The sequence below is a fragment of the Chelonia mydas genome, chromosome 4 (assembly GCF_015237465.2).
Source record: "Chelonia mydas isolate rCheMyd1 chromosome 4, rCheMyd1.pri.v2, whole genome shotgun sequence".
NCBI lineage: Eukaryota > Metazoa > Chordata > Testudines > Cheloniidae > Chelonia > Chelonia mydas.
The window spans coordinates 122,257,005-122,269,402 of record NC_057852.1 but is presented as its reverse complement, the minus strand read 5'-3'; the positions used below and the strand labels follow the sequence as shown (position 1 = coordinate 122,269,402).

Genomic DNA, 12,398 nt, shown 5'->3' with positions numbered 1-12,398 from the left:
AATTGCATACAAAAGACAAAGTCACCTTTCCTAATCTCCAAGGACTATTCAAGCCAGCAGAAGACATTTGGCTCTTTTCTGTGTCCTTGCCACCAGTATCAAAAAGGGCTGATTGTATGTATCCTATGCCTTCAGAGGGCCAATTATTGTTACAACATCCATTGGCCAATTCCATGCTGATCTTGACAGCTCAGGAATTATCTAAAAGTTACAGAGCATCCGTGACTGCTCCCTTTACATAGAGAAGGATGGAGGACCGGATCCCATTGGAAGAAAAGTTATCTTTTCCACTTCTGGGTTGCCAAGCGGCAAACTGCCAACTCTCATGTTCAGATATAATTATGTGTTATGGGACTCCATTAACCCTATTCAGTACTCCTTACTGGATGAACAAAGGGAAGCAACAAAGTTTGGTCACTGAAGATAGACATACCCAGAGGGCAGTTTATGACACTTCAGACTCTATTACCATACCTATGCCCACTGGCATTGCTCTAAGGAGATATTAATGGGGTAGGTCATCAGGCCTTGCTGCAGAGTCCCAAAAACTGACAGAACTCCACTTTGAGGCTTCAGCTCATTTTAGTGATAAAATGGATACGATTCTGCAGAAATTAAAACCAAGAGAGTTAAAGCCCAATCTCTAGGGCTTTTCCAGTCCTCATCTCTTCAGAAAAGAAAACACCTTATGTGTTGTTTCAGTTCCACAGGCAATCCCCTTCTGTTCAGCAGCAGCAGAGCACTCAATCCCAGAGAAGATACCAATCTTCTACCTTTTCCAGGATTGCTCCTGCAAAAAGTCCACAATACAGACTGCATATTGTCCTGCTGGTGGTGGCTACGCAACATTGTGGGCAAGATGGCTGAGAGTCACACACTTCTATCTGGTGGACCACATCTCTTGACCTTCTATGATGCCTGGTGCAAGTTCACTTCATATTGCTGGGTACTAGATATCATCAGGGGTGGTTACTCAATCACATTTTACACGAGGCTTTCTCCCATCCCTCTCCCTCTCATGAGAAACTTCTGTGGGAGAAAATAAGCTCCCTTCCATAAAGGAGGCTATAGAAGCGGTTCCTCTATTGCACCAAGAGCAGGCATTTTACTCCAAATATTTCCTAGTGCCCAAAAGAGATACAGTCTGAGACCCATCCTGGACTTCAGAATCTTAAGCAAATTTATGAAAACCTTCAAGTTCAGGAAATGAATAGCTAAATGTGAACCTCAGCTATCATGATTCAGATTCATCGTACATCCAAGAAAATTTTAAACGATACCTAATTATCCACAGTTCTCCATCATAAACAAAGAGCTTATGTTTTTCAGTGTCAGAAGCACATAAATTTGACCATTAAGCTGACTATTGCTGTTCCTAGATTGGCAGGATTGGTTCTGTCAAAGACCTCCATTAATCAGGGGGAAGTCAGGGGGATCCCTGAATATTTTCCCTTATGAACAAGTTGAGAGTCCAAAGGTCATTGGCTTAGATTTTTCCAAGCTGCTTGTGACGCTCCTTGCCAAGCTTCACTGACACTTAGATTATCAAAGTTGTTTATCATGGCTGTTACTCTATGTGAGCAGATTTGAATTTAATAATGCTCTTATAAGATACATCTGTATTCCACTAAGACCACTTAAATGTGTTGCTATGCTGAAACAGAAGATTGATACTCTGTTACCATACACTGAGTTGCCTCCAGCACATTGGTCAAGATTTGCTAATAGTTACCATGCTGTGGTATCTGAGATACTGCACTATAGGCAAACCAACTAAAGCCTGGTATGTTCCTCAGGGCTACCACTGTGCTACAAGGGTTCCTTAGCTTCACAGGATCAGAGAAACACCATAGAAGCTTCTGCCAGTTCTGGGGACAACTCTACGCTTCTCTGCCTTTTCCTTCATTGGCCCCTATTTGCTCAAGACTAGAGCTGTGTGGGGACTGCAATTGCACACGAAACAAAATTTTTTTGAAAAAAAAAATGTTTTGGATCAATTGAAATGTTACATTTAGATTTCAACTTTTAATTTTTTTTTAAGTAAAAAAATAATTTTCAAGATGAAAAATTGTATTGAAATGAAAAGATGAAATGTCCCATTCGGAAAATGTCAAAATGGAATGTTTTGAGCTTATCAAAATGCTTTTCTTCCTCTTTTTAGGAGCAAAACTTCATTGAAGCAACACATTCCCACAAAAAGTTTCAGTTCCAAAGAAACAGTATTTCCAACAGAAAAACTTTCTGTCAGAAAAACTTTGACCAGTGGTACTCAGGACGCATTTGGTCCCTTTCCTCTCCAGCAGCTTACACTGCATTAAGTTCTGTTCCTGCAAGGCATAGAACACCTTTAGGAGTTTAGATTTAGCCCTACAGAGCTTCTAAACTTTGCAGGAGTTGATCTTCCAAATATGCAAACTCTCAATTGTCTGAAGGCTACCCCACTGCCTTCAAATAACTGTCGTTTGTTTTGTATTTTTCTGTAGTTAAAAGCTTCAGATCTTCAGCTTGTGTAATTCCAGTGGATCTATATTGATTTACACCAGCTGAGAATCTGGCACAAAATTGAAAATAACTATAGTATCTGAGAGTCAGCTGTGGTAAGACAAACAGGGATGTCTTTTTAATGACAATCATTATATAGCCCCGTTATACAGACAAAAGGAAAAAAATATTTAAAAGTTATTAATAATGAAAGTGCCAAAAGTGAGTCACATGATTTGGTTTCAGCCATAGCCCCATGGTCAAAATCCAAAAGTGTAATGAATATAAATAGTTTTTATATGTGTCTTTTGATAGTTATTTGCTATTTGGCCACTTTTCAACTGGAGGAGCTTGGTCTTCAGCAATTCAGCAGAATTGTCAAATCTCTGGACATTGCTAAAATGTATAAGGTAATGAAAGTAATTTCACTTTAGCAAAAATTTTAAACTAACATCACACCATGTTTTCATATTGTTTGATTAATTATTTTTTGAGTCTAGAGTTCTTTGCTGTGATTTTAAAAACTGTGGGTACTGTTCTTCCTTCACTTACACTCTGAACTTTTTAGCTTTTGAGTTAATTTAAATAAGACTAGATGAATGTCTTTTGGTTAAATGATGGGAAATCAATATTCTGCTAGCACAAAACTGCCGCACTTCCGAAGTCATGCTCAGTTTATACTACATGTTCATGATTTCTTTCCATGTAAAGCAATAAAAATTATACTACATGGATGTACCAAGGGTAAGCTCTGATTGTCCAGATGTCTGAGGAGACATCCAAAACACTGAGGTTTGGGGTAATTGGCATTTCAGTTCATAAATACATTTGTGTTCAGGGGAAAGGCAAATTTCAGATAACTGGGATTTATCTGTACAGTCTTTATACTTATTACCCTGCTCATTGTGACTGCATTGCCTTTCCAGTGAGCATAGTTGTCATGTAGTATAAGAGAAGAGAGCAGGCTAGGCTGGGTGTGTTGTGCATCTGAAGGCCTTGGCATGGAGTGTTTCCATAAAGTCAGTTCAGACAGTAATGATGTAGTTCATTAATTGTTAGAGATAAGAATAGAGGAGATGTGGCTAGGAAGATTATCAAAATCTGATGGGCAAATGACACTTTTTTAAAAAAGTTCTCCCAACCCCCAGGCCTCTTTGTAAAGATTTCTGGGGAAAAACAAGTGGTTTGGACACTTCTGGAGCTCGTGTGGCTATCAATGATATTATACTTTGCAAAACATCTGATTTCTAATCCATACTGGTTACCGCTCAATGATTCCATTCTCTTAACCTTAGGTGGCTGAAGTGCCAGTGTCCCTGACACTATTTTGCTCCACACACATTTATTTTCTCCTTCCTTGCGTACAATATATCTATTCCATAAAGGAAGGTGTAGTACCAAGTGACCTTCCACACTGTTTCTTCTGGTACACTTTTTTCCTCTTGCATCAGAGAAGCCTTTTTGTCTCTAGAGTGATGCTAGATTAGATGAATGCACCTGCAGCAGAGGATTTAGAAGCAGCAGTTGGTCCCCCAGCAACAGGGACAAAAACAACAGAAGGCAGATTTGCAGCCGTAGCAACAGCATGAGGGTGGCAGACAGAATTCTGGGATACCCTTTGGGGATGTTGACCTATTACAACATGCTAAGATCCTCCTGTCCTGAGTTCATCTTGCCTTTCAGTTGAGATGCAAACTAATGTTTCATGTATATTACTTAAACAGATTTACTTTATCTAATGAACATAAAAGGAGATGTTTCTCCAGATCATGGGCCCAATTGTGTGACTCTTAATTATGCAAGTAGTCCTTACTCATATCAGTAATCTTTCTGAAGTCTAGGGGACTATTTGAGTGAGCTCTACTTGTGTGAGTAAGAATTGCAAGATGGGATTCGTATTTGTAAATGCTGATAAAATAGAGGAAAAACCTTTCCTCCATACCAGAATATGGCTGGGTATTTTGATTAAAGCAAAATAATTAGGAATACTAGACACATTTCAGTCTGAATGGAAAATTAGGAATCTGTGCATTAGGAATCTAAACATGGAATCTATGCATGTAATAAGAGAACATACAAGAGCTCTTTAAGGCCCTATACCTATAAAAATATTTTACAGGGACAGGTTCCAATCCTGCAATCTCAGTGGGATTCCTCTTATGAGAAAAGATGACTTGCCTATTGGTTGCAGGATCAGGACTTGCTGTTTTTATTAATCTGTATTATTCTTATATGTATGTGAGGAAATTGAAGGGTTTGTATCTTAGAGACAAGGACAAAAGAGAGTCAAAAATGAAGAAAATAACTTTGAAATGTACTGTGCCATTAGCCTTACACCTCTTTATTTTTATGTCATTTTAGCACTTTGTTGACTATAGTGCTGTGCAGCAATAACTGATCAGCACAAAAATACATACTGACTTAGTGTTTTGTTTATTTTTAGCCTTCTGGAATCTGTTTTGTTCTGTCTCACATTCTGAATCCCTTCAACCTTGACAACTGCTAATAATAATGACTTTGTTTGTAATGTGCTTTGAGATCTACGGATGAAAAGCACTAGGTATTTTAAATTATTATTACTGTATTATGGGTTATGCATGTAATAATGCCTAAATTAAGATTTCCTAACACTTCCCATTATAAAAAGCAGTTGTGGCAGGTCCACAGGGAGCATGACAACCTACTAACATTATCAGTTACTCTGTTAGCTTACATGGCTGAGGTCTGTGCTGTGGATATAAAGGTTCCTACCCTACTGATGACCCAAGTCAGCGTCAGTATGATTCTATGTGATAGAATTTCATTTTTTTCGGTTTGCTTTTTTAAAAACTTAGGAAATACTCTACAAAAAATTACATTAAAGATTGTTATGGTTGCAAAGTGAAGTACATAACCAACTTTAATTCACCACCCCACCACCACCTGCTCCCTGGCCTGTTTACATTACAATAATATCTTTAATTACATGATCACATACTATTTTATTACTTCAGTAATATATTAAAGCACTACAGTGGGCAAAATTAATCCCTGGTGTAATTCCATTGGTTTCAGTGGAATTACATGAGGGATGAATCTGGCTCATTGTATTCTATGAGTAGTGAAACTTGGAGCACTTGAGGACAGGCTATCAATGTCTACACTGAAGAAATTATCTTTGTACTGGGCAGTGTGTTTTTCAAGATGAATAAGCAAAATAAGGTCATTACCAAAATGATAGCTCTGTGACTTCCCTTATACATTTGATACCGATAACATCACAAGATAGGTGTTGTAATAGCAAAGACACAAATAATCACTAATGAGGATGCTACTTATTTACACATGACAAAAAGGAGGACTGAAATGCAATGGAATTTTTCTCATGGCTCATTAAATAATTGGTCTACAAAACACAAAAGTTCACATTGATAAGGAATGAAAAATACACTGTAGGTTCATGGGACTGTATTCTACCCACACTTACACTCTGTGCAACCCTATCACGTGGATTATTAAGGCCAGATTTGTGGACTTTGGTTCAAACAACCTCCTAGTCAGAGCTGGAGGTTGGCATATCCTGGAATGTGTGTCCAAGAGTGGCATTCAAAGCCTTCTCTGGCATGGCACATAAAGAGCCTCTACAGGGCTCATGCACAAACCCCTGATTCTTTCTGTTTTGTCTATCCTTGAGGACTCATGCAAGAACACACTGGTCACTAAAATATACATCACCGTAGCAAATATCTTAATTATACCTTTCACAACTCTCTGTATATTTTAGACAACTCATAGTGTTTGATTACTTAATTACCCATTTTTCCCTAATAGAGTGTGAAATCTTCATGGCCACTATGTAATTGGACTAGCAGCAGGAAGCCTCCAGGGACAATAGCCACCTGTCAAAGATATATGTAGTCTTGAAGCCATGTCGGTCCCAGGATATTAGCAAGACCGGGGGAGCGGGGAGTGATGTAATATGTTTTACTGGACTAATTTCTGTTGGTGAGGGAGGCAAGCTTGTCTCTCACTCACCAACAGGAGTTGGTACAATAAAATATATTAGTTCACCCATCTTGTCCCACCTGCTAATGATAGGTTTCAGAGTGGTAGCCCTGTTAGTCTGTATCAGCAAAAAGAACGAGGAGTACTTGTGGCACCTTAGAGACTAACAAATTAATTTGAACATAAGATTTCGTGGGCTAAAACCCACTTCATCGGATGCATGCCGTGGAAAATACCGTAGTTCTCTGTGTATATATATATATCTTCCTATTGTATGTTCCACGGCATGCATCCGATGAAGTGGGTTTTAGGCCACCAAATCTTATGCTCAAATTAATTTGTTAGTCTCCAAGGTGCCACAAGTACTCCTTGTTCTTTCTGCTAAAGATAGCAGTTAAAAAATTATGTACGAGTAGGTGCTGCCAACCCAAGAACAAGAGTTGTTAAAAGTCAATTGATCTGAACTTATTTTTCTTATAAACTTTGTCTGCTTTGGATAAGAACTGATTCATTATCTTTTATCAGTATATATTATTGTTTCATCTGCCTTGAAATAGTAGCTGCAAGCACCATGCAGAGGATGATTAAGCAAAGATCCAGGGGGTCTAGGCCCTGCAGTCAGAGGGAGCTGAGAAAGAGCAGTGAATCAGAGGCACAGCGGCAGGTGGTAGCGCAATGCACAATTGATTGCTGCCTGATAGGGTGGGCTGAGTGAGAGGAATATCAAGGACGCAGGAAGGGAAGGAAGAAAAGAGTCCATATGGAAAGAAGGGTCTGCCAAAGAGCAGCAGTCCTTGACACCAGCATTGGTTTAACTAAATCAGTTTAAAAACACCCCTTTGGATTAACTGGTGCAACTCAGTGTGTAGATAAGGCCTTCAGTACATCACCACTATGGAAGAACACTGTGACATTGGACCTGATTCTCTTCTGCCTTGTGCCCTATGTCGGGGTGGGGAACCCTTTTTCTACCAGGGGCCATTGACCCACAGAAAAAAATCAATCACAGGCCACACACAAATAAAAAGCAAAGGTCTGATCCAAAGCCCAGGCCGTTGACTACCCCAGTCTTTGGATCAGATGCTATGATGTTGTTCTCGCCGTAAATCAGCCCTACCATCCCCTGCTGCTGTCGTGTGGCTCTTCTCTGAATTCCCCCTGGTTTGTCAGTATATTTCTGGGGGGCCCAGAGACAAGTGCAGGAATCCCAGGAGCGTGGGGTGGCTCCTCCCCAGAACTGGACGGAGAGGAGCTGTCCTCCCCCTGCTCCGGGGCGGATGTCCCAGTGGCTAGCCAGGATGGAACACTTGGATGGGCCCCGACTTTGGGTGGGTGGGCAATGACAGGGGGCAGGGGTGGGGGAGAGCATGGAATGGGGCTGCCTCTCCCCTGCCTCCTCCAGCTGGCCTTGCAGGGGCGATGGACCCAGGCACGCACCCAGCTCTGAGGGGAGACTCCTCTCTCCAGCAGCAACGGCTTCTGTCCCACCGCCCCACGCCAGGCCTGGCTCCCCAAGCAGCAGGCCTACCTTTTTTGAGCATTCCTCTGCCATTGCTGGGCCGCCCGCTTGCTCACCCACCCTACTCCAAGTGGCGGATTAGCCCCTATGCCAAGGGGGTGTGCCCAGGAGCCCCCGCCAATTGTGGGGCCCTGAAAAAATGGGAGCCCATGCACCCCCACCCACTCTGACCCCCTGCCCAGCGTGCCTGCTGGGGAACAGGGTCAGGGTGCGGGGGCTTGCCCCGCTCCGCCCGCCTGGTGCTCCAGTCAGGGATCGGGGTCAGGGCATGGGGGCTTGCGGGCGGGCACACCCCCGTGCTCCGACCCTACTTCCCGGCTGGAGTGCCGGACAGGCAGAGCGGGATGAGCCCCCAACCCCACTCCCCAGCTGGAGCACCCGGCGGGCAGAGCAGGACGAGCCCCAGACCCTGCTCCCCAGCCGGAGCACCAGATGGTCAGAGTGGGGCGAGCCCCCGCTCCCTGGCTGGAGCTCTGAGTGGGCAGAGCAGGGCGAGCCCCTCAACTCCGCTTCTTGGCTGGACTGCCAGGCAGGTGGAGTGGGTGAGCTCCCAACCCCGCTCCCCAGCTGGAGAGCCAGGCGGAGTGGGGCGGGCCCCGGACCCTGCTTCCCGGTTGGAGCGCAGGGTGGGCGGAGCGGGGCAGGGCAGGGCTGGATGAAATTAAGCAACGGGCGGAATCTGGCCCATGGAACATAGATTCCCCACGCTTGCCCTATGTAGTGACATTTACACCTGTGCAAAATGGGTGAAAAATGTTACTGTGCTAAGATGGTACTGTTTTACATCCAGTTTGCACAGATGTAATGACAATATAAGATGCAAAGTAGTAGTGAATCAGACCTATTGATTCCACAGGCGAGGATCCTACATTTCCCCATATGCAGGGTGTGGTAAACCCAGGACAAACAGCTACAAAAGGGGGGTAGTAATTAGTCCCAGGGGTTTAAAAGGCCCCTCCCTATCCACTGAGGAGAGAGAACTATGGGGCAATAAGGTTCAGTGGGAAAAGGGGTTGCTAGGGAACCAATTAGGTTCAGCTGACTCCAACTACTTGGGACCTTTTTAAACCCTCCCCTGAGTGGTAGGATGGGGAGAGTGAGGGAAGTAGGGAAGCTGCCTGTAGGTTGTTTGTGGCAAAACACCAAATTTTCCCAGTAAGGAGGCTGCACTTGCTCCCCAGAAGGGAAGGAAAACAAGCACAAGGGACTGACTGAGGAGAGGAGTAGCAGGACCCTGTGCCACCAATAAGGATTTGCCTTGCCCCAATCCTGAGTGTCCAAGGCTAAAAAGGACTGAGATGAACAAGATATTTTGCCACAAGGGAGAATGATTTGCTAGACTGGCTAGGAGGAAACATATCTCATTGCTGTAGAGCTAACAAAAAGTATTCCACCAAAATGAGAATCACAAATAAAACAACGTTATCCATACCCTAGGGCAGGGGTTGGCAACCTTTCAGAAGTGGTGTGCTGAGTCTTCATTTATTCACTCTAATTTAAGGTTTTTGCATGCCAGTAATACATTTTAATGTTTTTAAAAGGTCTCTTTCTATAAGTCTATAATATATAACTAAACTATTGTTGTATGTAAAGTAAATAAGATTTTTAAAATATTTAAGAAGCTTAATTTAAAATTAAATTAAAATGCAGAGCGCCCCGGACCGGTAGCCAGGACCCAGGCAGTGTGAGTGCCACTGAAAATCAGCTTGCATGCCACCTTTGGCATGCATGCCACAGGTTGCCTACCTCTGCCCTAGGGTTTCATTTTCATACCAGGCCTTTTTGGGCTGAATGGAGTGCCTGTGGTTTTCCAGAGCTTGATGGACTAGGTTCTTCAGCCCCCCAGCCAATATGCTCTAGGGTATTTGGATGATGTGGTAGTGTACAGGCTAAGATGTGCAATAGTTAAAAATGAGACCAAATCCTTAGGTACTTCCTTGGAAATGGTCCTGTCAGGCCTATAGTTAGCAAAGTGAAGGTCTCACAAGATTTTTTCACACTCACTGTCAGGCAAATCCTTTCATTTCTAAGAATTGTAATGGAAAGGTCAAAGTTCAGATTTGGAATTTATCCTGAAATCAGTGGCCCATAATGAATGAGAGTACCATATTTCAAGATTCTAGTTCAAAAGGCCATTTAAATAGTTAAAATTCTATAGAAAGGCTGATGACCTTTTGGTGAACTCCAATAGAAAAGTGGAAGTTCAAATGTTAGATCTTGTTTTTTCCAGTATTCGGAGGCCCACAATGTGTGTGTGTGTGCCAAATTTCAATCTTCTAGTTCAATGGGAACAGAAAATTAATTGGGTTAGTCATCTTTATTGTATAGCTAGATTTACTAGACTAGAATCATTTCTTTACAGTACCCAGTTTTTTTCCAGACACAAACTTTTGTCCCAGTATTGTGATGTTTTAACAAGCAGTAACTTGAAAACAAGGTCACACTGCATCAAAACATCATCATACTATGAATATGGGGGTGTTTTTCAGGTCCATAAAAAGATTTTAGGACTTATTGCTATTGCACAAGGTATGGCTTCAGGACATAAGGTTGTTGCAACAAAACTGAAATGCACCTACAAATACTGGGGTGTGTATTAATTACAATTGTAGTGTAATACACAAGCGAAGTCTGCAGCAGTGTTTCTAAGAAAATCTGTGTAATCTCCATGTAAATATTGCATGTAACTCAATTCTTCAGTTCATCAGATTTGAAAGAAGTAATCTCTTGTTAGTTTCTTAGATTCTTCTTCAGTGTCTTGAATTTGAGTACATGGATAAAAGATGAATGGAGTCAGATATATGATTCTGTTTATGTAAAAGAGAACTGGATTGATCCATTGCTAGGGTAAGTACTAAATATTCAATATATTTGAAAGTTTAAAGGTGACATCATGGAAAAAGGTCCTCCTGAAAATTCAGTTTGCTTTAAAATATATTTCTTTGCAATTTGCTATGTTTATAAAACCATATGGTCCAATCCTGCTCCTATTGTAGTCAATGTCAAAACTCTTATTGGCCTCAATGGGAGCAGGGCAGTCCCTTTAATTTATCCATAAGTGAGTTACTTAGCTCTAAGAAAAGTTCTCTCATAGATGTTACATGCTAGTTTCCCCAACCCAGAAAATGAAACTGGAACATATCATATTGAAATCAGAGTCAAACAACTATCTTCTAAAGTTAGGCTTTGATCCAGCAAAACTTTAAGCACATGATTAATCCCACTGACTTCAGTGATACAACTCTCATGATTGAGATTGCATACATGTTTAAGTATGGGATGATTTAACTGGGACTTGGTCCTGCTTTGAGCAGGGGGTTGGACTAGATGACCTTCTGGGGTCCCTTCCAACCCTGATATTCTATGATTCTATGATTCTAAGTGCTTTGCTGAGTCAGGACTCTAGGGCTGTCCAAGTTCAACAACGGTTCTGACATGTAGACACAGGGCCAAACTCTGTTAGGCTAAGCATATACCACCTGGTTCCACTGATACAGAGTATGAACCATCATCTAACTCAGTTGTTATATTCAGTACAATTTAAAAAAAACACTGTTTAGGTGGAGGCAAAGTAGTAAACACACTGGTATAAATTCTGTCTTGAAATACACACACAATTTCAGTAAAGTCAGCATGAGTTGCAGATGTGTGTGTGCTGGCAGAATTTGGCCCATTCCATCCCCAGTACAGTAATTCAAAACACAATGGCTGCTTCCAGTGATTTTTATAAATATTTTTAAATCTGGGATTAGTATTTCATTAGAGGTAAGACCACTGAGCCTGATTGTCATTTACACTCAGTGTAAAGGGCCCTTAAAATGGACATAAATTAAATTTACACCCTCTTTGAGGGTGCTTCATACACCGTTAGAGTGCTGTAAAAGACTTGCGTTTTATGAGATTCAGGGGCATTGTTTTCATTAGTCCCTGTATCATCTGTTCCAAGTGTTGATCCCTCTTTTCGTACTGTAGAGCCTGAGCCCCTATCTTCTGCTGAGGCAAAATTCTCAACAGGCACTTGGCCTGAATAAGGAGTGCAGGACTAGGCCCATAAACTAGAAATATCTAGTAGATATTACATAGCGATGAATACTCATGGCTCTGCTCTCCAGGCGTGGCCCCACCCCCCCCACCCCCCCTTCCCCGCAAGGCCCTTCCCCATCTCTTCCCCCAAGGCCCCGCTCCCTGCTCACTCTTCTCTGCCCCTCCCCCCACTCACCCTTAGGGCAGGTAAAAAGTGGGGGGCCCATGTCCTCCTAGCCCCCCTGTTCCAGTGCCCTGCTGCTCTCAATAAGTGTACATATCTCACGTAAAAGTCAATGGGAGTTGCTCAGGTGCATCCAACCACCCGATTTGGCCAGTGGATTTGAAATTTGCATCAAAGGGTTGAAAGTGTAACCACGAGTAATAAACT

General features: G+C 42.2%; 1 protein-coding gene across 2 annotated transcripts in view; it reads left to right on the top strand.

The window, feature by feature from the left end:
* Positions 1 to 12,398, top strand: part of CFAP99 (cilia and flagella associated protein 99) — a 118,643-nt gene that overhangs the window by 51,306 nt on the left and 54,939 nt on the right. Inside the window, exons 4-5 of one of the 2 annotated variants that reach the window (XM_037898211.2) lie at positions 2,797 to 2,891; positions 10,719 to 10,831. The exons of the other annotated variant lie outside the window; for it this stretch is intronic. Of the exons in view, the coding sequence (XP_037754139.1) occupies positions 2,797 to 2,891; positions 10,719 to 10,831 (208 nt within the window). The remainder of the gene's footprint in view (positions 1 to 2,796; positions 2,892 to 10,718; positions 10,832 to 12,398) is intronic. 2 annotated transcript variants of the gene reach the window in all.